Source organism: Anoplopoma fimbria, chromosome 17 (genome assembly GCF_027596085.1).
Source record: "Anoplopoma fimbria isolate UVic2021 breed Golden Eagle Sablefish chromosome 17, Afim_UVic_2022, whole genome shotgun sequence".
NCBI lineage: Eukaryota > Metazoa > Chordata > Actinopteri > Perciformes > Anoplopomatidae > Anoplopoma > Anoplopoma fimbria.
Window position 1 is genome coordinate 11,156,790 of NC_072465.1, and position 26,298 is coordinate 11,183,087.

The 26,298-nt window shown below is 43.4% G+C and overlaps 1 protein-coding gene across 2 annotated transcripts in view; it reads right to left on the bottom strand.

The window, feature by feature from the left end:
* plxnb1b (plexin b1b) overlaps nucleotides 1–26,298 on the bottom strand; it is a 97,211-nt gene continuing 70,913 nt past the window's right edge. For both annotated transcript variants that reach the window (XM_054617919.1, XM_054617918.1), the window contains 32 exons: nucleotides 25,750–25,882; nucleotides 22,818–22,974; nucleotides 20,993–21,101; nucleotides 19,547–19,655; nucleotides 17,692–18,663; nucleotides 16,240–16,374; nucleotides 15,995–16,117; nucleotides 15,212–15,305; nucleotides 14,914–15,080; nucleotides 14,580–14,731; nucleotides 13,845–13,950; nucleotides 13,580–13,716; nucleotides 13,161–13,337; nucleotides 12,844–13,066; nucleotides 12,508–12,759; nucleotides 10,191–10,370; nucleotides 9,938–10,086; nucleotides 8,404–8,504; nucleotides 7,808–8,025; nucleotides 7,537–7,715; nucleotides 7,384–7,450; nucleotides 6,735–6,881; nucleotides 6,431–6,596; nucleotides 5,674–5,777; nucleotides 5,488–5,572; nucleotides 4,294–4,460; nucleotides 2,596–2,756; nucleotides 2,255–2,402; nucleotides 2,065–2,129; nucleotides 1,272–1,347; nucleotides 1,114–1,188; nucleotides 1–656 (listed from right to left, as the gene is read on the bottom strand). In XM_054617919.1, coding sequence (XP_054473894.1) covers nucleotides 552–656; nucleotides 1,114–1,188; nucleotides 1,272–1,347; nucleotides 2,065–2,129; nucleotides 2,255–2,402; nucleotides 2,596–2,756; nucleotides 4,294–4,460; nucleotides 5,488–5,572; nucleotides 5,674–5,777; nucleotides 6,431–6,596; nucleotides 6,735–6,881; nucleotides 7,384–7,450; nucleotides 7,537–7,715; nucleotides 7,808–8,025; nucleotides 8,404–8,504; nucleotides 9,938–10,086; nucleotides 10,191–10,370; nucleotides 12,508–12,759; nucleotides 12,844–13,066; nucleotides 13,161–13,337; nucleotides 13,580–13,716; nucleotides 13,845–13,950; nucleotides 14,580–14,731; nucleotides 14,914–15,080; nucleotides 15,212–15,305; nucleotides 15,995–16,117; nucleotides 16,240–16,374; nucleotides 17,692–18,663; nucleotides 19,547–19,655; nucleotides 20,993–21,101; nucleotides 22,818–22,974; nucleotides 25,750–25,882 — 5,239 coding nt within the window. In that variant the 3' untranslated portion in view covers nucleotides 1–551. The remainder of the gene's footprint in view (nucleotides 657–1,113; nucleotides 1,189–1,271; nucleotides 1,348–2,064; nucleotides 2,130–2,254; nucleotides 2,403–2,595; nucleotides 2,757–4,293; nucleotides 4,461–5,487; nucleotides 5,573–5,673; nucleotides 5,778–6,430; nucleotides 6,597–6,734; nucleotides 6,882–7,383; nucleotides 7,451–7,536; nucleotides 7,716–7,807; nucleotides 8,026–8,403; nucleotides 8,505–9,937; nucleotides 10,087–10,190; nucleotides 10,371–12,507; nucleotides 12,760–12,843; nucleotides 13,067–13,160; nucleotides 13,338–13,579; nucleotides 13,717–13,844; nucleotides 13,951–14,579; nucleotides 14,732–14,913; nucleotides 15,081–15,211; nucleotides 15,306–15,994; nucleotides 16,118–16,239; nucleotides 16,375–17,691; nucleotides 18,664–19,546; nucleotides 19,656–20,992; nucleotides 21,102–22,817; nucleotides 22,975–25,749; nucleotides 25,883–26,298) is intronic.

The window sequence follows — 26,298 nt, forward strand, 5'->3', positions numbered from 1 at the left end:
ACACACACACACACACACACACACACACACACACACACACACACAAAGAAAGGACTTCTGACCATACAGCAGCGAGAAGCACACAAGGCATAAGAGGTACCGCTTCATAAAATTGACTCAGAGGGGAAAGGTTGACATTAAAATCAGACTGGAATCAGTCTTCTGATCACATCAGCTGACTGTAGAACAGCTGGAGAAGCTGCTGCGAGATAAAACACAAAGTTTTTCCCTCAAAGTGTCTCTTCTTAAAGTTAACGCGGGGACAGCAGGCGTCTTTGTCCAGGTTTGTTCCGTGTCCATGTGCTGTCCTGCTTCTAGTGTCCGAACCGAAGTCCCTGATGGATTCTCAGTCAACACCAACGTTAACTTCTGATCCTTAGCGTTTCTTCAAAATTCCCACGGCTCCTCCACTCCAACCCTCCCTCCTGATAAGGAAGGTTCTGTTGCTCTCCTTCTTTTCAGTTCGACCTGCAGGGTGCATGTGTGTCGATTCACCTCCCAATCCCCCGGCCCACTCCTTTTGCTGCAGCTCTGCTGGGTGTTTTCTTCCGTCACAAGTCGGTGACTTTATTCTCCACGGCGGCCGCAATCTGCTGCAGCCGGTAGCCGAGCTGCATCTTCTGGGCCGTGGGGTCCTCCTCCAGCGCTGTGATGATCTGAAGACGGCGCGGTGATGGGTGGAGAGAGAGAGAGAGAGAGAGAGAGAGAGAGAGATGACAAACAAAAATAGGATGCATTATTCCGTAAGCAGAAATGTACTGATTTAAAAAATAAAACGCACATACACCACATTACCAATATTTTAAAACGTAGTATTGTCCCTGTAAAGGAGTTGTCCTTTTCCAAACTGAGGATTGAAAGATATATCCTGAGTACATAAAATAAACTAAATATATTGACTCTACTTTACTGTCTATCATCTGAATGGCTGTCAGCCTGACCAACTTTCATTTCAATGGACAGTTTTTTAAACTGGAACTATGCCGCCAGCTAATTTTTATTCTATATTAACAAATTAAGCCATCGTTGATAAGAATTTACTGTGCACATGATCACATCATCTCTGTGTTGTCCCACGATACACTGTTGGGTCAGAGTGAGCGATATACACACCTGGTCGTAGTACTTGTTGATGTACTTGTAAAGCTCGTGCAGTGCGACCAGGTAGTTCAGCTCTCCGGAGTAGTTCTGAAACACAAAGCATGCTGGTTAGACATCCACCTCTGGGTCTGTGGACTGCTCTCCTCTGAGATGAGGCTAAACCCACTCACCCTGGACAGTTCGGCCAGAGCGGAGTTCATCTCCTGGTCACTGGCTGAGATGGTCTGCCTGATGTCAGCATAGTACCTGCAACAACGGGGAGTACCATCAACTTCACATACATGACTGAGACTAAACGTACTGCTTTACCAAGATGATGAAAGTAGATTTCATACTAAGAAAGAGCTTCAAAAAAATGTAGAGAAAATGAACCGATAACCTTGTCTATGAAGACCATGTCTGTATATTTATAAACATACTTAAAATGCGTTTAAACTACTTATAGAATAATTGCATTAAATAATCTTAGGTACTTATTAACATATATAATGCTTTACAACAATAACCATACCACATTATAAAGACTTATAAATTCAAGTATCATAATACTTCATGATTGATAGTCACTCACTGACATTTTTTGGCGCAAGGATCATAGTGTATTATAATCTCCATAGTTGTAATACATTGTAATATTATTATTACATCTTATTAGTCATTATAACATGCTTTATAGTGTGTTATGATTATTGTTAATTGACATCATTAATATTTTAGAGTGCTTATAACTATACAGTGCTTTAAACAGATTATAAAGCATCATGCATTGTTTATAATGCATTATTAAGGTCCTCATAGAAAGTTATCAGTTAACATTTGACCAACATTTGATACAATCACTTCATTTAATGTATATTAGAGCATGCATTGCTCTACAGATAATTGCATTCCAAAATGCATGAATAAAATGTGTGAGATGTAGGTGACATTATCAGAGTAAGCTTTAATTCAATCTGAACCCACCTTTCTACCATCTGCTTGTAGCGGGGGATGTCTCTGGCATACAGCAGCTTGTTGATGGGAGAGTCCTGGTCAGAAAGACAAGAGGGAACGACAATCAAATATCTGATATTACAGTTGGAGGTGTTTTGAATCAATCCTCTCTCAGTTCTGATGAGCATGAAGCATCTGCTTTGCTCCCATCCTGCCTCACCCGTCCCAGCTTGTGCTCAGCGATGGTGCAGGAGTCCATGAAGGTCTGGGAGATGACGGACAGCACGGCGTCCACGTGGTCCGACGCCTGGACGTCAAAGATAAACTGAGGGTTCTTCACAATGTTGATCCAGAAACGCAGAGGGAGACTGGAGAAGCGGAGGAAAACGTTAGAACCGCTAACTTGTTGTTCCGACATCCAGCTTCAATTGGTTCTATTTATTATTTCATACATGAAATACAATGAATTGATCCTTAGGTAAAAGCATATCTAAAATCTCTTTGAACCCTTCACATTCCTGTACATATCATCCTCGTCTCTTCATGTGGCCAATGCCGTACCTGTTGGTCTTCCATATGTGTATTGTCTCCGGGTCGGAGATGCCGTGTTTTCCCGCCTGGTCGTCAAGCAGGTCGAAGAAGTATTTGACGGCCAGCGGGACCGGACGACTGGTGCTGAGGATCACTGTGAACAGATCGTCTACAAACTTCTGCAGCGTCCCCTGAAGAACATGGAGGAGGAGGAGGTAGGAGAGTCAAAAGGATTCAGTGCGCAACAACATACTGGTAACCAGACAGGAGGAGTGTGTTCACTGTGGGCAGCTTGAGGGCGGCTGTGTATCTGGGTTTAGGGGGGTCACGGTATACGGGTATTTAAGATAACAGTGATGTTTAAACAATTAAACATTGATAAATAATCTTAATAAAGCACATATGGGAATATTGTGTAAATAATTCAGCATCACTTAAATCACGCTTTTGTACAGGTCAGTTCGCTCAGCGTCTGATACCGACACGCCGAGGCCCCGTTCAACGACCTTATAAGACACACCCGGTTTTCAGCTAACTCAAATCTTAATCTGCGTCATTATTAGTGTCATATTAGTTATTATACGGACATAGAATATAGAACAAGTAATTTTGCGTAAGAAGGGGAGGTTGGAAGGGTCAAACAAGCAGGACTTTCACCCAGGAGAAGGCTATTTGTGTCCCGTGTAAATCACGTTCAACATGGATTTAGTTTACTCTAATTATGTCAGGTAACAGATTACTTAACTAAAGCTCTGTAACAAGGGTTGTATTTTATGCAACACACTTACTTATTTGAATCCAAACAAGAATCTTTTTCCAAACATAATCAAGTACATTTTTTGTCCAAACCAAACCAGGTAGAGTTCAAAACTTACATTTTTCAAAAGAGACTGTAGGCATGTAACAAGCATAAACGGTACATTTCCTGTGAACGCTGAATTTCTTTGAAAAGTGACTATACATTTAACGAGTGGAAAATGACACGTCTAAAACTGACGCTAGAACGGAGCCTAGAGTGTCATGGTTTGATGCGTAGGGCCACTAACTGAAGTGTTGTTTGACGTGTTGGGAGCGAAAACGTGTTGATAACAAGGTTAAAGAGGAATTATACTGGTAAAATTATTGTTGTTTTAATGGTTTCAGTTTTTTTGTAGAAACGATAATATTGTTATTGTGAATTATTTTCGCCATGATAATTGTGTAATGAAAATCAGATTTCGTGTCAGCCCTATCTATATATAAGGACTTGCATAAGAGTGACTGTTGTTGCTGGATTCCCATGTGAATAATTATGTACCAAAATCAAACAGCTGTCCTGCTTGAAATACATTTTTGATGACACTTAATGGAATATTGTTAATCAATTTTGGCCGTTTGAGACAGAAACATTATTGTTTTCCATGAAAAAGTCATATAATGGTTGTACATAGCAATGTTTAGAATAGAAACTGGGCTACAATACATTTCCAGAAACATACTATATTACAAATATCAGGATAATGTAATCATTACAATTGGAAAATTTTTCACCAGCTCTTGGTATGAAATGGACTCGACAGTCTTGGACCATTTCTGCAACATGTCAAAACGATGTAACACATTTTTTTTACAGCAGTCTTCAAATTTAACGTGTGTGTATGTGTGGCTAGAAAGGGTGATACCCACAGGTATGGATCAAAATGTTGGTCCCCATTCTGAATGGTATGGGGACAGTATGTGTGTGTGTACCTTCATGGACAGGAGGCGGGTCAGGTAGATCTCAGGGATGGCCTTGGCCCTCTCTCTCTCCCTCAGGCTGCCTCTGCGGTGTTTGGGCAGCTCAGGCTCCTCGCTGGCTTTCACCAGATGCCACAGCCTCACTCCTCCTTCATCTGCATCCTCCAGCATCGGAGTCTCTGCACATGTCAATGATTCAAAAGCTTTACTTAATACTATATATACACACACACACACACACACACACACATATATACACACACACACACACACACACACACACACACACACACACACACACACACACACACACACACACACACCCACACACACACACACACACACACACACACACCGGCAAAGATTTGAGGTAGTTGAATCTGATTGGTCAGATCTTGCCAAACGTCTACCGATTGTCGAACCATGTTTTTTTATTTTTATTCATTGATCCCCCCTGCCATTTAAGCTTTATTGTTCTAAAGAAAATCAGTAAAAGCAACAAAATGATTGGCTGAGATACATGTGGCTATTGCTTAGCTGTTGTTTCACAATAATGGACAGTGCTGTGTGTGTGTGTGTGTGTGTGTGTGTGTGTGTTAATCAGACAGACAAAAGGGAAAGGACAGGGAAGTGAAGGACAGTCAACAAGAGCGCAGTTAGGCTCAAACAGTGGTTTCTATGTGCCACCCTCTGTTGATTTTAGAAAAGCATTCATAAATTCAACTTAAATAAGTGTTTTGATGGTGTTTTTTTTCTAATGAGAGTTATCTTAATTAATAAATGTATTGTTTGCCTTTGAAACGGCAGCCTTTCTGAGGTCATCGTCAGGATGCTGCTCCGATGGATAGTGACACTTGACAATTTCAGTTTTTCATTACAATATTATTAATAGGAAGATATTTATCACAAAGGCTATATATCCTGATTTATTGAGAGGAACCAAGCAATTCTATGTAGAATCAGACTTTAAGCACCCCCATATAGCCTGAATGGAATGATCCTTTGTTTCATAACCACATATTTCCACCATTGTTTGACTGTGAGATTGGCAGTCAAATCAATCAACCATAAATAGCTGACTACTCAGGGTCACAGGCAGAATGTAACCGTTGCAGTCGTACACATAGAAAGTGGTTAATTAAGATTCAGTTTTTAGGTGGCACGAGATTGATTATTAACAATAATGCTGTTCCCATGTTAACTCACTCTCTCCTGCCACGTAGTCGTGGTTGTCATGGTGAATGTGTTTGGAGTGGCGAGGGACCAGCGCGACCGTTGCACCGTCTGGGACCTGACGACAGCACAAAGTATACAGTTGTATTCAATATTAGACCACAAACCCCCTTAATACTTTTAAAATCGTGATAGTGTTAGTGGAGCGTGACCTCTGACCTTGTAGTGCTGCAGCGTGTTGAGGCGTTTCCAATTGCCCTGAACCACGGATGTCAAGTCCTCGTCTGACAGGACGAGATGACCGGCAACACCGGAGCGCCACTCTGAACGACAGACAGCAGCCAGAAGGTCAGCACAGAATTCCGTTAACCCGTCAAAGTGTGTGTATATGATGGTTACTTCATTTACTAAATGTAATATATTTCCAATGCAGGTGCTTTCCCAGTATCTATACCTGCTGGTGTTTTGGTCGGTTGGGGTTCTTTGGGTATTAACAGCACACATTGTCATTAAATGCAGTGAGAACTTGGGGAACCACCTATTAATGGACTGTCCTTGTATTTACTTTTGTCGTGCAGTAGGGGGCACCACAGCTCAACAAATGGAAATGAAAACCCTTGAAGGCCAGTGAACCAATTAATAATTTCTCTCATTTGACTGCAAAACATTCAGACGAATAAGAATAAATAGACAAAATGCTAGAATGGATTTAAAAGGGCCAGAGTGTAGGTGGATCGAATAACAGAAATGGAATATATAATTATGTTTTCATTAGTGCATAATCCCCTGAAACTCTAAAACACTGGCTCTAGAGAGCCTTTCAGGTTTTGACTACCTGTAGATCACTGTGGTTCTCTACAGGGCTTAGTGGAGGTGTATTCAGCTGGTTGCAATCTGCAACCCCATGCCACTAAATCCGACACACTGCTCCCTTTCAGAGTCAGGTGTGTGTGATACGGCGTGTATGGACTCTCACCCAAGTCCAACGAGTCCGCGTGGGGTCGGTGGGAGAAGGAGGTGCCCTTGTACACCTGATCCAGCAGCTTCTCCTTCACCTGTGTGATGGTGTCAATGTCCAGCACTTTGGCGGGCAGCGGCTGGCTCTCGTTCACTCCACCGCCCTGCACCAAAACATTCAGGGTCTGCGGGAGAAGAGTGAAAAGAGTGATGAGAGGACGGAATTGGAGAATAACGACACTTCCTGAAGGTCGTGGTGGACGTCTGGGACTCTTTAATTAGATGCAAACGATCATTTGGTCTGAAGTAAGAGTGCTCCTCACCAGGGTCTTGTACTCCACGTCCTCTCGCAGCAGGCGGTTGTCATTGAGGGTGTACTTGGCCTTGCCGGTCACAGCGTCCACCGGCCCTTTATCTACTTGGTGCTTTATGGCCCTGAACAGCATGTAGAGAGACTCCCCCGCTGAGTCCTGCACACACACACACACACACACACACACACACACACACACACACACACACACACACACACACACACACACACACACACACACACACACACACACACACACACACACACACACACACAAGTCAATTAGTGCTGGCCCAACACTCTTTAAATCCGTGACCTGCAAACTTATTCCCCAAGAGGCTGAAAAGTTTATACTACAAAGTCTATTGGAAAATTCTGTGAGAAGGACCTGTTAGATACTAAATTGGACATTGGCTCTACAGGATGATTTTTTTTTCCTTGGCAATCATCACGTTTTTTCTCAAATGTTTTTTAGGTATCCTATTATCAGATTTGACTTATTCTACTATCAAATGGCTTGAAAAAATTGTTCATATAGCTGCCGTAGATGGAAAAAATGATCTCCCTCGGGGAGGATGTCCCTAGACATGGTCCTAACATTTTTGACTGAAATTACATTTGATTGTGTAGCTCTGGCAGAAATACATGCGTTGACTGACCCTGAGGAAAGCATAGAGGCAGATGGACATCCAGTTGGTCAGCAGCTTCTCCACCACCGTCTCGGTTCTGCAGAAAAGAAACACACAGTTTTAAACCCTGCCGGGCATCTTTTTATACACCTTTGACCTATGACCCCTTGTTGTTCTTCTTACCGTCGCAGCATCAATTTTGGGTTCTTGGCCACGTACTGCTCCACCAGGTCGTTGAGGAGGGTCTTGAGGATGTCGGTGAAGTACTCCAGTTTGCCGTGCAGCGACACCGTCAGCAGGGAGGCCACGTAGGCCCTGTCTCTGGGAGAGAAAGTCCGCTGGCTCTCCAGAGTGTGAATGAACTGAGAGGGAGACAAGAGCGGCAGATTATCCCTTCGTTCAAAATGTGGGCTTCGTCTTAAAGTCTCACGACGCCGCCGGCCGCCATGACTACCTTGGTGAGGAAGAGTTTACTGTTGAGCAGGTTGGACAGCTGCACCAGGCCTTGCTCCACCGTCTGCCTCCGACACTCCTGGACGTCCAGGTCTCTCCTCAGCGGAGACTCCCGGTGGCCGGGGAAGAAGATGCGCTCGGCGTACCGCCGGTAGTCGAGGAAAGGAATGCCGGAGCCCACCAGGTCGCTGGACATGTCCATCATCTCTGTCATCAAATCTGAGTGAGGAGGAGGAGGATGAGGAAGAGGAAGAGGAAGAGGATGAGTGAAAGACAAGGAGGTGTGTTTTCAGCCTCTGCTACATGTTGTATTCAAAGTGTGTGCTGGGAAGCGGTATGGAGGTCGGAGCTGGTAAATATTGACACTGGCTGGCTAAAATTAAACTCCTCTGCAGCAGCCGTTTGGGATGAGAGGAACATTTCATCCAGGAGGCGTGCTGTAATGGGATAATTGCAGCATGGCCAGCGCATAAACAAAGCGGATCTGTTGGCCTCCACAAACTAAAACTAACTTTCTAGTTCTTCCGTCTCTGGCCCTGCTCTCCAAACCTCCTCCCTCTCTTTCCAACGCTCTCCTTCGTAACTGCTCTCTTTTACCTGTGAACTCTTTCTTGCAGCGGTCTCTCACGCTGGTTTCCAGGTTCTCCAGCTGGATCTGGACCTTCTTGTAGTCTCTCAGGGCCTGCTTACTCTTTCTCCTGACGAGGCAACAGAGACACGAGCAGAGGGTCAGGCGGGGATAGAGAACAGAGGACAAGTAATGCCAGTTTCACACTGGATTAGTGGGAATCCAGTGAGATTGTGAAAAAGGTTGACTCAAGTAATTTGACCCAACAAACCCCCACCAGCAAGGATCAGGGTTAATCGCAGGGGTCAGAATGGAAACACTTCCTGATTAGGTAACACGCAAAGGTGACTACCCTGATCCTACTGTTCCCATAATGCTCTGGGAGATGTATACAGGAAGTATAATGTTTTCTCATCTTTTCTTAGCATTGAGAATTCTGTTGCCTACTTTATAATGTCAATTCCTATTTGCTGCATGCTGTAGAGCACTTGACTGGATATTTTAATTCTATCCAGGCAGCTTGTATAAATGGACAGGGGATTGTTAGGGGGAGATAAAAAGGTCAGCAGTAGAAGACACATAAAAGTGGTGTACATCATCTAAAGGTTTGGGACCTGAGGATTCACGTGAGACACAATTAGCTCTAGTTGCTCTAGTCATAAACCATTTTTAACTACATGAGAATTGATAAATATTATCAAAAATCTCTCCAGAATACCACATTAAGACACCAAGACCTCGAGGAACACCACCGGAAAAACTCATGCTGTGATTTAATATCCAAGACTTTAGGAGATTTCTACAAGAATTGTATTATTTTTCTGCAATTGGATGGCGAATACTTCTGGTGTGGAAACGGCTCAGAAGCCCCCTTATTGTCAATATAGCTTGGAAAGCCATACATCCTCTGAATGTTCTAGGTCTGTAGTTTGTGGGGGCGATCATCCTAGAGGTCTTAACACCTCATTTAATACAGTGACGTAAAGTTTAACAAAATGGTCTCACTATGTTTAATGTCTACTATGAGGACTGACATCACACATGGATACAACTGGGCTTATTGGATCCACAGGAGGATCAGCTTTACAGTCAAACCCAATTAATGCATTTCCAAGAATGTTGAGGGACCCCAGTATGCATAAATATTTAACTACACCATTAAAGAATGGGCTAAATAACACATTTATACTGCATACAGAAAAACTGCATGTGATTATCATAAAGTGGGTGTGTCTGTAAAGGGGAGACTCATGGGTACCATAGAACCCATTTTCAATCTCATATCTTGAGGTGAGAGGTAAAGGGACCCCGTGAAAATGGCCGGTTGTTCCCTCACCAAAGTATGGAGCATTATTTAACCTCCTTTCCATTAAGCTAACATGACATTGTTGGTACCAGTAGATTCCTCAGGTCGTCTAGTGTCATATGATACCAGTATCGTCACTCTAGGCAGGATCACTAACAGGTTAACTGACTGGAAATGGATCAGATTATGTGTCATTATTCTTTTTCTACACTCAGCTACACAGGGATGTCACAGAAACACACGGTCCACACACCAACCTGTAAATGAGCACGATGATGAGGACGATGAGAGCTACTATGGACGCCCCGACCCCAACTCCAATCTGAGCCTCCAGGGGGAAGGTGGACAGGCTGAGGTTGTCATACTGGACCTTACCCAGGGAGAAGTTCAGGTTGCCCATTTGGACCTGAAATGCACACACACACACAGCAGCGTCCTCAAACAGTCCTTGACATGTCACATGTTCAAGAAGACGTGAAGGTTTTTCCAAAGTGAAGAGCACAGACTCACTGTGAATTCGGGCAGGTTGTCGGAGCCCTCGCGTCTCTTGCCGTTGGGTCCTGGTGCCGGCTGCTGAGGCGGCGGCTCGCAGTACAGATGGTTTTGGGTCAGGGTCTTAACGGCACACACACCCTCCCCAACCAACACCACCACCTCGTCCTTAGTGATGGCCAGGTTCAGGTTATCCCCCTGAGAGCACACAGAGACAGAACTTCTAGTTTATTTTACTTTACTTTCACTTCCAATTTATATGAACGTACAAAAAAAGTGAAAAACCTTTTATTGTTTTTTTAAAATCTTATTGTTAGATTTAAAAGTAGTCAATATTGATTCAGTTCTTTACTGACATCTTTCTTTGTGATGACTGTTTTTATAAAAGTTGGATTTACTATAATAAGCTACTGTTCTGTCCTACCACACTGACAAACAGTACAGCCGACACTTTAGACCGTAGTCATTAGTGGTGCAACGGATCATAAAACTCTCGGTTCAGATCGTATCATGGATCAGAGTAACGGATCAGACCACAGATCAGATAAGCATAGAAGAAAAAACGGAGCATAAAGAAGTTTTAGAGATCCCTGATCATGTTTTTTTGCCACAGATAGTAATTGCATATCACTGATGATCCATATTAGCAGACACAGATCCCTTTGTTGTTTGATTATAGCAGCTGGTCTACAAGACTCCAGACTATTTATTTTTGCCACCCTCCCAAATATCCTTTCAACTGCACTGAAGTCAGTGTAAACCATCAACAATTCTAAATGTTGTACTTTTACTTTGTTAAAGTAATATTTTTATGTTTTTTTATCTTTTTAAAAACACACAATTTTAAAAGATCAAGAATAAAAGTTCTCTTTTTTTATGGATTAAAATAAATCTTGTTATTAGTAGTTTTAATGGTGTGTTATAAGCTGCTTAGAGGTTGTGTAAACAGCTCATAATTAATCATTAATATCTATTTATGTTTTTGTGAAAACATCTCCTTCAAGCAACTGGATGTATTCAAGTTTCTCACCAACACTTCATTTTACTAGATTACATGTGAACATATCATGAGAACGTTATAATTGACCTGCGCCCAATACTAATTTTCATCGAATAGAGCCTGAACACATCATAATGTAACCAAACGGAACCTTTGTTTGATGGCCATTAGTGCTAACGTTACTAGCTCTCCTCCTATCAGTTTAAACACAGATTGGTTGTTCACACTGTAACATTATCAGAGTTTAACAACTACAAAAGCAGAAATGCCCATGTCCATGTCCTGATCACATATTTTACTCAATATTGGCGGATAATGATTGTCAGTTAAACTTTATTTCCCACACTGTGACGGTTAACGTTAAACTGTGTAGTTAATCTGCATTTCACATTAGTGCTGAACCCCGGATCAACAGTGGTCCGTTAGGCCACGATAAACCAGCACTGAATTCAAGCACTTGCCCCCGGCTATGTTAACACTTTTCTGCTTTTTCAGACAGAAAAAAAGTCAGATTTTGTCACTATTGTCATTCGGTCTAACATCAAACACTCTTGTCAAGAGGGAAAAATTCTTCTAGATGGAATAAAATTTGGTGCAAACAAACATTCATGGTCACCAGAGGATGAATCCGAGTTGGGGCAAATGTATATGGAGACATGACAAGTCCTTGACTGGACACTTCTAACACTGAAAATCCCAGCAGCCTCAGCTGGACTTTCATGATAACATGCTAAACATCACCATGATAATATCCAGTAGTTGTTCCCGTGTTAACAAATTAAATGTAGACATTTAAATTGGTTAATGTTAATGTCTTTTTTCTTTAAAGTATGATTATGAAGTAAATGGTGATTGCACAGTATAATGGCTGTAGCATAATGACACCATCTCCGTCTAGATTAGTTCCCTACAAGTGAAATGTCATTCCGTCTGCATCAACTGTTCGCCTGAAGGGTCCGTTTACAGCACAGAGGGAGAGGATGGACCATCAATCATGCCTATACTTATTCTATTACCTCCCACATTGTCAACAGCAGCGCATTACAGCTACATTCTTTCTGTTCTTATCTTTCACAATAAAAGCTCTCATGGCAACTCCACAAAATAGCCTCCAGTAGCCTTCCCCAGGTAGTGGAAATGGCCGATGGTGGACAAAACGCTAGTTCTGCTAAGCTAGATCAGTAAGTAGCAAAACCTACAAAACCTACTTCTTGGATCTCGGTTTCTAGTACGAATTGGGATTCTTTGTGAGAGCAGCACCTTAATACATAATAGCATAATACAACTTAGAAACGCTATTTGTTGCAACTTAAAGAAAATAAAATCTCCTCTGACCTCCAGCTGGATGAAGCTGCCCGGGTTGTAGCGGTAGGCCTTCAGAGGGTCCTGCTGGTTCAGAGGCCGCAGGACGGGGTTGGGCTTGTAGCTGAAAGTCTGCGAGTTCAGACTGCTGAAGTCGAAGCGCAGGTTGTCCAGCAGGAACTCGGCGGTGACCTTTAACTCCAGGAAAGAGGAGTCCACCATAGGAGAGCGGCACAGGATCAGGGAGGAGGAGTTCACCTCACAGCGCTCTGTGAACTGGTGAGACTGGGAGGGAACAGAAAAAAACTTTTAGTAGAGGAAGAAACTTATTTTCATTTCAGTAAATAACAATTCAGTGCCCACACGGACCTGATTGACGGAGCAGAGTGGGTCTCTAGGACAGATGGGCTCAGGGACCATTCTCACTGTCCTCTGCAGAGTCCTCTCCACACTCCTCCTTTTCCTCCTCCTCCTCCTCAGCGTATTCCTTTTATTCCGGCTGATGGACCCTGGAGGAGAGGTGGTCACCACCATCCGGGGCTCCTGCACCACGTCCAGGTCGTGGCCCGACACGTAGATCAGCCGACCGCCGCTAAACAGACAGAGCACTCATAAATTCCACTGCACTTTTGGCAACTCGAACAACTTTCTAAGTAGAGGAGATAGGAGATAGAGGTGGGACTCACTGCAGGAAGCTATTTTCCGGCGAGGCGTGGGTGATGTTGGGGTTGCGGGTGTAGTGGTAGGCTGAGGTGTGGAGGTGGCGCTGGCTGCTGCCGTAATGCAGTGTGACCCGCTGGTCTCCGGTCTTATTGCTGCTGCCGGTCACACACTGAACACTGGAGCTCTGCACCTCTGACACACTGAGGAGAGACACATTAATAAATGATGGGATTCTTCAGTGACCCCAGAGTGACATGGTCCCTACCCCCTCTGGTACAAGGAGGTCAAAGGTCACACTGACTGAAGAAGTCTTTATGGTGACACAGAGAAATAGCAGCAGTTTCTGCTTCTACATTAAAGCCAACTTTGAATCAACAACAGACCATCATTCATTCATCCAATAAATAATGTTAACCCCTGTGTGTGTGAGCGTTGGTCTTACATGTTACAGGGCACCCCTCCCACAGTGATGGCGAGGTCAGAGGGACGTCCTGTCAGCAGGTTTCGCCCGACAATCATAAGGGACGTCCCGCCGGCTTTGGGCCCCCTTTCAGGAGACACCCCCATCACAAATGGGTCCTGAGAGGGAGGAGAGGACGGACGTTTAGAACTGCATCAACCGCTATTTGCTTCTTTAACAACAACACAACTGGTCAACAAAACCTTACCTATGGTATTCTACCAAAGGTAAACGTCATTTAAAGTACCTGGTAGCTGAACGTCTGGCTGGACAGACCAAACTCTCCTCCGCTCACTTTTACAGACATGTGGCCCACCTTCTCTCCTCCACTGGCTTTGGTTCTGCACACAATCCTAGAAGACAGACATAGTTGTTTTTAATAAAACAGTGTCAGACATATGTCCTGGGAATGTTTAGTTAAGCTGATCAGGGAATGACACTTAAGTAAAGACCCATATGATTTTTTTAAAGATAAGACAAGATACTTTATTTATCCAGAAGGATATTGCCGTGTAGAGGCTGCAGTATAAAGTACGAAGGAATGCAAATAAAACAAAATATAAACAATAAAGATTATTAAAAAAGGCGCCAACATCGAATGTACACATTGCCAAAAGTGTAAATAGTTTAAAATAAACAGCATGATAGTTATGCCATCAGTTGTTAATTATCAGTCAACACAAAGTACAGCTGAGGCTGATGGGAATTCAATTAGCATGTAGGTATTTGGTCATAAACCAAAGTGTTGGACAAATTCACATTTTGAACTCCCAGTCTGCCTTTTGAAAACTGGGATTGTAGTTGCTGTGACACTAAACCATGTTATATCATAAATCATTGTTCTTTAAGCAGTTACTCACATTAATCACTTTTTTCATAAGGTTTTTGAAAACAAAAAGACCACAACAACCCCATATGCCTTTAAGTATGTTTTGTAGTCTATGCTCAAATCACATCTCTTCTATGCTCAGTGGGTCCGTACCTGGAGGAGACCTCATAGAGGCTGGGGATGACAGTGCAGGGAATCCCGGCTACTGACACCGAGTGGAGGATGTCCTCAGCCTTCTGGCCCAGGTTGGAGCCTGATATGGTCACCATGGTGCCGCCTTCCAACAGGCCAGAGAGTGGCTCAATCTGAGGGAAGGCAGGGGGAAGCATCATTTAATTAGAAACTCCATGGATGTGTGGGGTATCTCTCTCTAGTAACAGGTGCCAATTTATTTCTTAAAGAGCTCTGTACTTAAATGAGAAGATCAATCGTGACCTCCAATATTGAAAGAAAATAAAGAGCGAAGAGGTCAAAGGTCAGTACTCACGGAGTGGATGACGGGGGCGGGGCACGTCTGCTGTACTGGTTCGCTACAGGAGTCTGAATACAAGCAGCTGGCCAGGGCGCCGCCGCACCACACACAACCGTACTTGTGGTCGGCTGTGTGGCAGCGGCTGCAGTCAGAGCGGCCCACAGCGCAGTTGTACAGAGTCACTGAGGGCAGCACAGACCGAGAGAAGCATCAGTCAGAGTGCAAGTGTGTTGACATTGTGTGCGTTTGGAGAGAAGACTCTGGGAGGATAATAGCCATATGTTGCATAAAAAAAAAAACAACTTGATCTCACCGTATAGATCAGGAGAGCTGTCCACATGGAAAGTGTCCCTCCTCTTCACATACAACATGGCATTATATTCCTCCACTGGAGCCGAATATGTGTACTGGAAAAAGATGGTTTCATTTTGTTTAAAAGTACCTCAACCATTCGCGGTCAATGCCTAACCTAAACCACTGGAGGTCAATGTCTAGAGGGAGGGTAACTCCTTTTAGGCGTAAGCTTCAGGTTTTACACTCTACGGACATTTTACATGTACAAAATACATATATAACACACTAAAGAAGAGGGAAAAAGTGGAGAAGCATAATAGGGCCACTTTAAATAAATGTCTGCTCACCATCTATCGCTCAATGAGGTAAAACAATGGTGACTGAGCCTCTGGTCACTGATGAATGTATTGCAATATCTATATATTTGCAGTATTATGAGCTGGATGACATTTCCTACCGATGCCATTATTATTGAAATTAAAAGCATTTACATGGAATAACAACAGTTGAGTTTTACACCTATCATCATCAAAAATGCTACAAAATAAGACAGTGGTCATTTTCAGAAATTGAAGTTTGCACACTCAGTGTGTAGCTTTAAATCAGATCACAGTTGCTATTAGAATGATGGAAAAAGATTATTGACTGACTAATAAATTAAAACCACAATAGTTTGTCGGCTGCCTGCAGTATTTTGGGAACTGTAGTATCAAACCACATTTGGTGTTCCACCCAGTAAAACAACCAATACTGCACTCTTAATGGTTGCCACTTTAAGTGTTTTAATGTTACTTTTACAGACCTGGTGGAGTTGACAGGTGATGTCGAAGTTTGATGGATTCATGTCATCAGTCTCCACGTAGGCGTCGACCACCACCGTCTGCCCCTCGATGACCAGCACACACTCATAGTCCAGGTCATTATCCTGAACACGCACAGACAGAGTTTATTTCAGGGATCGAAATCCATGCAGATATAATCATCACTGACATGTGTGTGAATGTGAGAGTGTGTGTGTGTGTGTGTTTGTTTGTGTGTGGGTAGTACCTGGTAGAGGTGCAAGTTGCGGGCCAGTAAGGTGATCTTCCTCTCCACTCTGACAGGGAGCAGTGATGAACCCTGGACCTTCTCCACGCAGGGACAAGCTGAAGAACCCCAGCTGACATAGGAGCCCTCATCCCCCTATAAACACACGCACAGTATTAACACACAAGCCTCCCCTTCCTCACTCTCTGGGTCTGTTTGCAGGCACACACAGTATTTCTTCTGATCCAGTGAGGTGGCACGATGATGCCGATCACACTAACCACTAACTGTGTAAATGACTGTCAATGTCATTTTTACATCTTTCAAATTATTTGGACGGCATGAGTTGAAAAATGAGACAATCCCAGCGTGCACCGCTGTGTCTCGTGTTTCTTCTTTGACCCACTTGCCAAAATTTACACTTTTTTTATAATTCTTCATCACATAAATGCGTTTAGGCCACTAAACTGGAGACAGTTGTCTTAAAGGGGAACTCAACTGCTTTTACACAGTTGGGGAGTACTACTGCATATGTGAAGCTGTCAAATGTGGTCAGCAGGTTTTGACAAGGGAGAAGAATTTGTGGAATACAAATAAATATCGCTGCATTGACTTTATTACTTCATTTAATCTATCAATAAAGAGTCTGACACTGTTATAAGAGTGCAATATTAAGCGTTTTCATGTCTTCAATATTGCTAAACATGACGGGTTATTTGCATTGTTTTTACTCTTTACATAATTTTGACATGGAAGATGAAGTGAACTGACAGAATGATCAGGCCGTCTGTGTAGACATTTTGGGGTTTGTTCAGTCCGCACACAAATACTACACAAAAAAAAATACTTTGGAATATTATATTTGAGTATTACTGAGTATACCCCAAATGTAATATTTTAATTTAATCGAAATGTTTCCACTAAAAAAGCTTGTCAAGTTTAATCAGATTGACCAGTTAACCCAAGCAACTACATTTATTGATCTGATTCTATTCATGTAGAAACAAGATAAGATTGTAGTTATGCTTGTTACAATCATATCTTACATGAAGTAATCACAATCACAATATTGATCACAAAAATCATAATTATATTGATCCAATGTCGTTCAGAAAAGTATGTGACGTAGTGTGGGAAATATTGTGTGAATGTAACAGTCATCCTTCACTGCAAACACACACAGCAGAAAACCTCCAAAGTGAGTTTCTAAAATAAATACAGAGTTGCAAATGTGAAAAATGTAAAAACAGCTGCAGCTGGAGCTGCTGTTTTTTCTCAGGAGCAAAAGCAAAACAACAAAAAAGGCAGGTGTCAAACGTAGAGGAGGAGCAGGGTACCAAGGGCAGTAGTACAGAGTCTAGTGAGGAGCCGGGGGAGCTGGGAAGCTGCTGAAGCTTTGAGAAGAAGAATAATAATAATAATAAGAAGAAGAAGTAGGAGGAGGAGGAGGAGCAGGAGGGCGGCTGAACTCACCGGGAGGAAGGAGTCAGCTGGATCATACTGGTAGTCCAGCTCTGAGTCAGTATCAAGCAGGTGGGGGTAGGATGGGGGGGCGTGGTCGACCTCGCCGTCACCTGACAACACGGTGGCAGCGGAAAATGTGGCGGTGTCGTTTTCCGACTGGACGGCGCTTTCGGCGTGGACGTCTTCTTCTTCTTCTTCTTTTGGCCTAAGGAGCACCTCAGGGTCAGTTCCCGGGCTTCCTGCCTCAGTCTGGGAGTCTTGTGTGGGCATCAGGGTGGGAGTCGGGGTCAGATCCAGGTAGAGGGGGGGATCGGAGTCGCCAGGTTCGCCCACGGGGAAGGGGGTCGGCAGGGGGAAGCCGGACGAGGCCGCGGTGGGAGGCTCCGCCAGGCTTAAAGCTCCCTCAGCTTCCTGGGTGTGGCTCTGGGGTGCCTCTGTCACAACCTCCAGGGGGGAGGAATCTGGTTCGTAGGGCGGGATGATCAAAGGCACCACGTGGTCCAGATCTCCACTTAGACCATCAGCCACTGTGACTGGCACCAACTCTGTGGCTACCATGACGACAGTGGGTGTGGCCACAATACCGTCTGTGTCAACGAAAAGCTCTCCCGCTTCAGTCTCCACTTCCTTCCTGGTGGTGACCTTTGGAGGTGGAGGTGGAGTGGTTGCTGGAGTGGTTGATGGTAGGGTGCTGGCAGGCAGGGGTGGCAGGGTGGTGGGTGGGTTGGTTGGCTCAAGGATGGGGGTGGTCGCGGGCGGAGTAGTGGTGGTGGTTGGCTCCTGAGTGGTTGCCATAGTGACAGGGGCTGCGGCTGTTGTTGTTGTTGTTGTAGCAATAGTTGTTGTCGTAGCGATAGTTGTTGTGGTTGTAGGGATGGTGGTTGTCATAGTGCTGGTTGTCAGGGCAGCCGTTGTGGTAGTGGCTGTTGTGATGACTTTAATGGGTTTGGTTGTGGGAGGAGCCGAGGTGGGGAGTTTAAACTGGGGGAGGGAGGAGGAGGGGAGGACATGAGGAGAGGGTGAGACAGAAATAAAAAAACACTAATGGACGAAGGGAAATAAAAAACAATAACTGAACTTAAATGTGAAGTTAAACATATGAGCTGCTGTTATTGCTGCTTATGACACATGCACAGCAATGACTGCTGTTACAAATAAATGCTTGTATTGGCATTTAAGGGCAAACATGTATGGGCACTGATGAATGTATGCAAAAATACATTCTATATAAATAACAAAACGATTTACTTACCAGGTTCTCAGAAATCACAGATACTTAAGTAGTCAGTGCAAACTTACAACATATTCTAGTGCTTTTATTTTGAAAAATCATCATGACTGAACCCTCACGTACTAAATGTGATTTTGCCCATGTCTTTGAAAAGTGATTAAATGCATTATATAAAAAAAAAAAAAAAGAGATAATTCAGAGATGATAATTAGAAAAAGGTTTAGATGCAGTGAGGTATTAGCTCCACATTCCTCTTGTCCAACAACGTGTTTCGATTCTGCCACAGTTCTACTGAAAGAACTTGAGGCCTGCAACAGGAAGATCTCTGAATCAAGGACGGCAATGTGGGCGGCCCGGCCAATAAGGGAGTTGGCTGTGTTGGGCAGGGCATGAATGAAATCATATCGCACTAGATTACAGTCATTTGGCAGACTTGCGTTTAATCAATATACGGTTGATAAATTGATCACCTCTGCACTTGGTCTGGCTGATCGGATCCCACTACGTGCTATATCCGATCTCGAAGCGTACAGACCTCACCGTTATACGTCCAGACATGATCGGGGGACAAAAGTCGCACAGAAAGGACTTACAGCTTCAGTAGGTGCTGTGCAATCTGTCAGAGTAACTTACATGTTGGTTGTAGATGATCACCCCCTCCTCACAGGTGGGCTTGTGGGTGCACAAGTGCTGGTGAACGCACCAGTTACAGCCCCATCGGCTCAGAACGCAACCACGGCAACTGTGCGCAGAAACGACAGGATGTACAAATCAGAGATGGGAAAATAACAGCCTGGCATGGGAGAAAGTTACAGAGAGGTGACAAAAAAAAAGTTAAGGTTTGAAGAGAGGAAGAGAAAGGTAAAGAGAGATCTATTAGAAGTAGGACAAATAGAGATACAGCTACTGTAGCGTGTACCACACAGAGTTATCTTATTACTGTAGATGTGGCCTCAGTGGTAAAAAAAAAGGTCAGGGATCTAACTGAATTGAATTTCTTATCAGAACAGAGGAGGGAGAGAGAGAGGCTGGTAGAGCGAGTATGTGTGGAAACACAGATGAGGTCAGGAAGGGTTCTAAAGCAGCAGTGGTCACAGTTATGTTAGGAGGGCACAACACTTTGACCAGGGCTTATTTCTAACCTTCTTCTTCAATTCATCAAAACGGAGCAGCTTTTTCTCTAAGTTTCTCTTCACTTTCTGTTCCTGGAAGTATATTGTGAGTTGTCCCCACCAACGGAGGACCAAGTACACTGTGAGCTGGATTGTAAACACACTACTGATATTAATATGTGGCTGTAATCCATGACACACAGCAGGAGGGCTAAACACCGCTATTTCAAATTTCATGTGACAGATCCATTGGGTAAATATTTGCCTTTTGAGCCTACTTAAAGTTGCTTAGTGCTATTTGGGGATTTTAGCTACATAAGAAGTATTAAGGAGAAGGCGAATAATCAATTTTCTGTTCATAATCTTACTTGCTTTTAGGCATTACAATTTAGATTCTGTCGCTCCAGCAGCTGCCTCAGGGTCTTTATGTAGGTCTTTGTCCACATGACTGTGGACAAAGACCTACATAAAGACCATGCATTGTAACATCATTGTATAACATTCTGTCCAGCTCCATGGCTGTCATTTCCGCTTGACTTCATCCCATCTATGGGCCGCTTTGATTTTTAAAAGAAGTCAAATTATTGTTCTGTAATTACACTGTTGATGTTTGCAGCCGTTTTCAGAGTTTCTAATTGTTTCAGTTCTCTAATGCCACTACTGAAACTGCTACATTTGTTATGTTGTTGTCTGCTGATGTCCGACAGCAGGATGTCACACTTCTGTAATTGAAACTTGTCCACAAGCGGACTGGAACAGGTAGCTTGATGTAGCAACTTAGGAGAGTCGGTTATGCTGGTGTGCGAAGAAGAGAGAAGTAATAGACAAACCGATACAAGACAGACGGTGAACTGACAAAGACTGAACAGGGTACAAAATTCAAAACAACAGACTCAGATAGAGACTTGATTATGAGCAGAGCAGATTGGGAGGAGATGAAAGAGCAGATAAATCATGGTTAACTCACGGCACGCTGCCAGACAGCTGCTTCACAGCCGTACAGTCGTAGAAGGTGAAATCCCTCGCTGTGACGGTGACGTCGCCGAAGCGAAGAGACAGGGTGACTGTGACAAAGTCTGAGGAGGATAAAACACAGGGAGAGGACAGCGTGAGGAAGGGCTGGATACCCCATCATGTTTCACCTGAGCGAACGGGGCTCTGGAAATACTCTGCAGGGGCTTATGGTCTCCGACTCGGAAAGTCTGGGATGAGTGTGTGATGTTTCTCAAAACACTGTGAGAGAAGGTTTGGTCCAGACAGTCAAAACGCAGAGGTCTAATAGCAACTACGTGCAGTCTGCAGCCTCATGCATGTCTGGGGACTATACAAAGAAGGCCAATTAGATTTTAGATGCTTTAGAAACTCTTTCTTTACAGGGTTTGTACAAAAGCAATTAAGTAGTCCATGAATATGAGTTTATAGATAATTACAACCCCTCTTGGCATAGTGGAGGTTGGTTCATGGCTTTATGCTGGTTACACCTACAGTCTATGTGCATATGTATGAGTTACACTGGTTGTCTTTTTGATTCTTCAGTTCATTTTGTATGTAAGCCTTTTGGATTTTCGGAGAATAATTCAGCACATAGAGTATAAATATCTCCGTTCGTGCTCGGAGCTCTATCGCTGTCAGCGGAGGCTGGCGCTAAACAAAGCTTTATACACAGCTGAAACAAGGAAGTTCGTTTGCAAACTGCGTTTACTACACAGTTTGGGTAATATTAAAAAATGTACTGCTCGCCTTCCCTCCATGTGACCGTGATCATTTTCACATTAATGGCTTATTTTTATCTATGCTTTTTTAATTAAAATGTATAAAAAAACATTCACATTCAGACAATATAATTGATTGCACTGATTCTTGGGACAATATATCGTCCAACAAAATGAGTTATCGTGACAGGCCTACCCAGAGTACGAAGCGGTACAATGTGTAATTGCATCAGTACAAATTAAAAAATGTGTTAAAACAGCAGAAGTCAGGTGAGAATCTGATCCTCAACTTTAAAACAACAGTTGCCCTTTTTTTTCTATTAAGTAAACGCTGGCAATAACCCTCTTTAAGTAAAGGTAAGCCACAGTTAGACCCTTAAATGCAGCCTGTGTGTCCATATCTCAGTAAACCCCCCGGGCTGATTCCTCATGAGCCCTGCACCCTGAGAACTACAACAAGCAGCAAGTTTCAGGAATGCAGCCATGGGAACCAGTGTGTGTGTGTGTGTGTGTGTGTGTGTGTGTGTGTGTGTGTGTGTGTGTGTGTGTGTGTGTGTGTGTGTGTGTGTGTGTGTGTGTGAGAGAGAGACACACACACACACACAAATCCTGTGAATGTTTGGGTGAGTGTAGAGGCTTGTGTTTTTATTAACAAACCCCTTAAATCTTCTTTCATCATTGCCGAGGACTAACAGTAGCAAACAGCAGTCTGCTCTCAGTACGCTAAACAATCAACCAGGGGAAACCAAAGCACATATCGAAGCATAGAATCCCTCGGTGAAATATATTTATTGGGAGTTGTATGCTTTAAAATACAGATTACTCCCTGCTGTGTAAGCTGGTTTTAGGGGAAATGGATTGGGTTAACCTAGATTCGTGGACGCAGGGATTGAACGGCATACGTGTATTGTATGCCTTGGCATGCAAACACGCACACACACAAAAACAATCTCATGACAGGATGCAGCAAAATCCTCCTGTCGCAAAGTTGAAGAGTTCAAACCAGTAATTAATCTCCAGCTTCATCGGTTTTGTTCCAGAAACAAACAGCGTTCAGGTCTGGGGTTGAGGAGAACTCACCCTGTCCCGGAGGCACCACGGGTACTCGGCTGGTGTCGGGAGAGTGGCAGGTGACCCCGGTTTCGGTGACAACGGCAGGACTGTGGCTCTCCTGGAAGAAGCAGGAGTAGGACTCGCCTTTCTCTAACACTGGAAGACCAGGGACTGACAGAGACACCTGGCGAAAGACAAAAAAACATGAACACAGATTCAAACTCCTATTAGATCACTTCAGACAGAGCTACTGTACATGTTGTAGACTTTAAACACCCTTATCAGGTCAGAGTTTGCAGACTGTTTTATAACCACATTTATACGTGTCAAAATGGAGCTCAGCTGGCCGCTCAGATCATCTCCTTTTCTAATTTTATACACACACATTAGACTGCATACAATCAGATCAAATCAATCTATATTTGGAATATTTTTGGTCTTTCCAAAGCAAACAAGACTTCTTCGATAAAAACAGTAATTTTACCTCACAGAACAAGTGAGCTGCTGTCCTACTGGGCCTCGATCCGTTAGTCCGGATCCACCAGAACCATACAATAACACAAACTAACTAACCGATCAAGGCAGCAGTCGATCAGCAACTCTTGTGTTTCGCGAGCTTAAAAGACTTCAGTTCCCCGTCTGGAGCCTTTACTGTTAGTTATCAGTTATAGTTATCGGACAGAAACCTCTGCATTACTGAGTCCACACCTGTGCTGTTACAGAGGACACTGAAGATCATGATGACAGCGAGTGACTCAATAGTCTGAACGTAGAAATTGGATCTGCCAATGTGGAGTGATCAAACTCCTTGATTTATTTTCATACACTTATTTTTATTTTGGTAACTGTGCCCCTCCTTATTCATGAAGTGTTTGTGCGCTACAGCTCCAAGATATCATCTGTCACTCAAAGAGTACAGAGCACAGTTGAGTCCCGCCCACAGCGGAGGAGAAAACAACTCATCACTCTCCATTGACTTTGCGTTATGTGAAGGTGCCTCCTTGATATTTTTTTGCTGCTAGCAAACAGCAAAATGTCTGAAGGCTGCTGTGTGTGGGACGCACTACCAAAAAGTTAATGAACCCAGAACAAAGTGTTTAAAAGCTGCTGAACAGAAAAGTGAGCCTTTAAGAGGTGAGAGTGAGGAATCAGCAGGAAGAATGGCAAAACTGTGGATCCTGACACTCAAACATTTTGTCCAAATATAGGAGCACTTTATTTCTGTAAGCTAAGCTAAAGCATTTTGACAGTTTACAGTGGAATATGGATACATCAGAAAGTTAAGCGGTATTTTGTTTCCAAGCACCTGCACTAACTACAGTAGCTTGCTAAAACAAAGCTAACTTTAGCTCACTAAGAGCTAACTTGTCCCATGTTCCGATATTCGGATTGAAAGACTGGTGGACATAGGGAGCTAAAAAAGTCCTTCAGAGGGTTGCGTATTGCAGCACAGATTGTGTTCCCCTCCGGTGGGCGTGGTTTCCACAGCGGGACACCAGTAGGACATAGACCATCTTGTGTGGATTTGTGGACCTTCACTGATTCCATTCAGTTCAACTAATATCTTCAAGAGCAGCCTATTTGTCCCAAATCAGCCAAATTACTGCATTTTTATTCTTTTTATTAATGATTTGGTCCATAAAATTTAAGGAAATATTGAGAAATGTTCATAACAGTGTTTCCTTAAGCTCAAGATGATGTCATAAAATTGCTTGATTTGTCAAAAAACAAACCCAAGACCCAGAGGCATTCAAGCTTTTATCTTATGAGACAAAGAAAAGCAACCCTTTTTTTTTGTTTCCTGTGGAATCTATCCATATCAGCCAATTTTCCACCATTTTGAATTGTGTCCAACTATGTTTTTCTCTGCTCCTCCTACGCATTTTTGAGCAATTGTCTCCAACTTTGGTACAGAACATCACTGGATCAAGGCTGCCAAAATAACCTCCAAAGTTTGCTCAAATGCTGTGGGCAGAGCTTATATTGCTATTGCAACCACATTTGGTGGACTTGTGTAGAAATTGTCTGAGTGACCATGACTATTTGGAGCCATTTGGTCAATGGCCGGCCCTGCGGCAGTATCATCTAACTATAAAGTAAGGAATCTCTGTCTGTCTGGATATGAGTGCATGTCCTCCACATATCTCGATACCGTTCATCCGATCTACTTTACACTGTGGAGATAAACTATCGGCCCGACTAGGGCACTGCACTAGCATCATGACGGTGCTTTTAATTGCCCACATCATTTCTGTGATGTCCAGTCGATAAATAACATTAGATTTTTTTTTTTTACCTGATGTTTGTACAGTTTTGTGTTGATCCTCTTTTCTACAAATGTTAGTACTTGTACTTGTATCAGTGCATCTCTTACATTAACAGTTCCAGAGAAATACGCATGTGATCCCAACTGGTCTAACTCACACCCATCCAGCATGCTTCAACTAAAAAGATAAAATGATCTTGAGTCATCCTCTACCATGATGCGACACTGTGTGGGTGTATTGTACATATTTCTGCCTTTGCTGCTATCCACAGGTACCATCTTTTTCACAGATGACAAATAGTGTAACATCTCTCCTGCACCAGGACATGACGGGACAGGGCTCTGATCACTATCTTCTTTCGCACACGCACGCACACACACACACTACCCCCAGTCAGCACACAGTTGATCTTCCAGCTGATAAGGGACTGTTGGATGAGTTACAGTGAGGTGACATGTGGGGGTATGGTGTTTTGGTATGTGAGGAGACTGTTATTATTTGGGGGACATATTCTTGGAAAAGGCCTGTAGGTGCTTGAGGTGGAAGTTTTATCTGCAGAAACCAGAGAAGATGTTTTTCCTCATCCTCCCTTAGATCCTTTGCAGATTTGTGTACGGACTGGCAGATGTACGTCAAGAGTTTTGTTTTCCTCCGTCGCTGCTCCGGTTTATGTGACTGTGCTGCAGACTCACCGTTCTGCTCTCCTCCCTGCTGACGTTGGAGGGTTTGAGGTCCTGGACAGCCAGACACTGCTGCTCCATGTCAAAGCTCCACAGCCACTGACCCGACTGCTTCCCACGAGAACACTCGGACTGCAACACACACCTGCAAGAGAAAACACACGCTTACGTCATCGTCACTGTATGTTGTGATTTGAAGTCACCCCTCTCCATCTCTGTCTCTCAAACTCTATAAAACAGCCATTCAAACGCGAAGCATGACATTGACCTTCAGTGTATATCGCAAATCCATAAATCATTCTGAGTTGTAAAACTGTAAACCGATTCCTTCCTGACTGTTACCATGTTTGTTCTAAATAGCAGGGAGGTCTGGTTTCTGCTTCTAAAACTATCTAATGTAAGGGATGTGTGAGACAAGTGGAGAAAAATAAACTTGAACTAGGAAACAAATTCCAAACAAGGAAACTTTACAAACGGGACTGTTATGAAGGCAAGTAAAATGACAGAAGGAGAGATGATGGTATGAGAGGAGCAGAGAGAAAAACATCCAGGTGAGAGGGA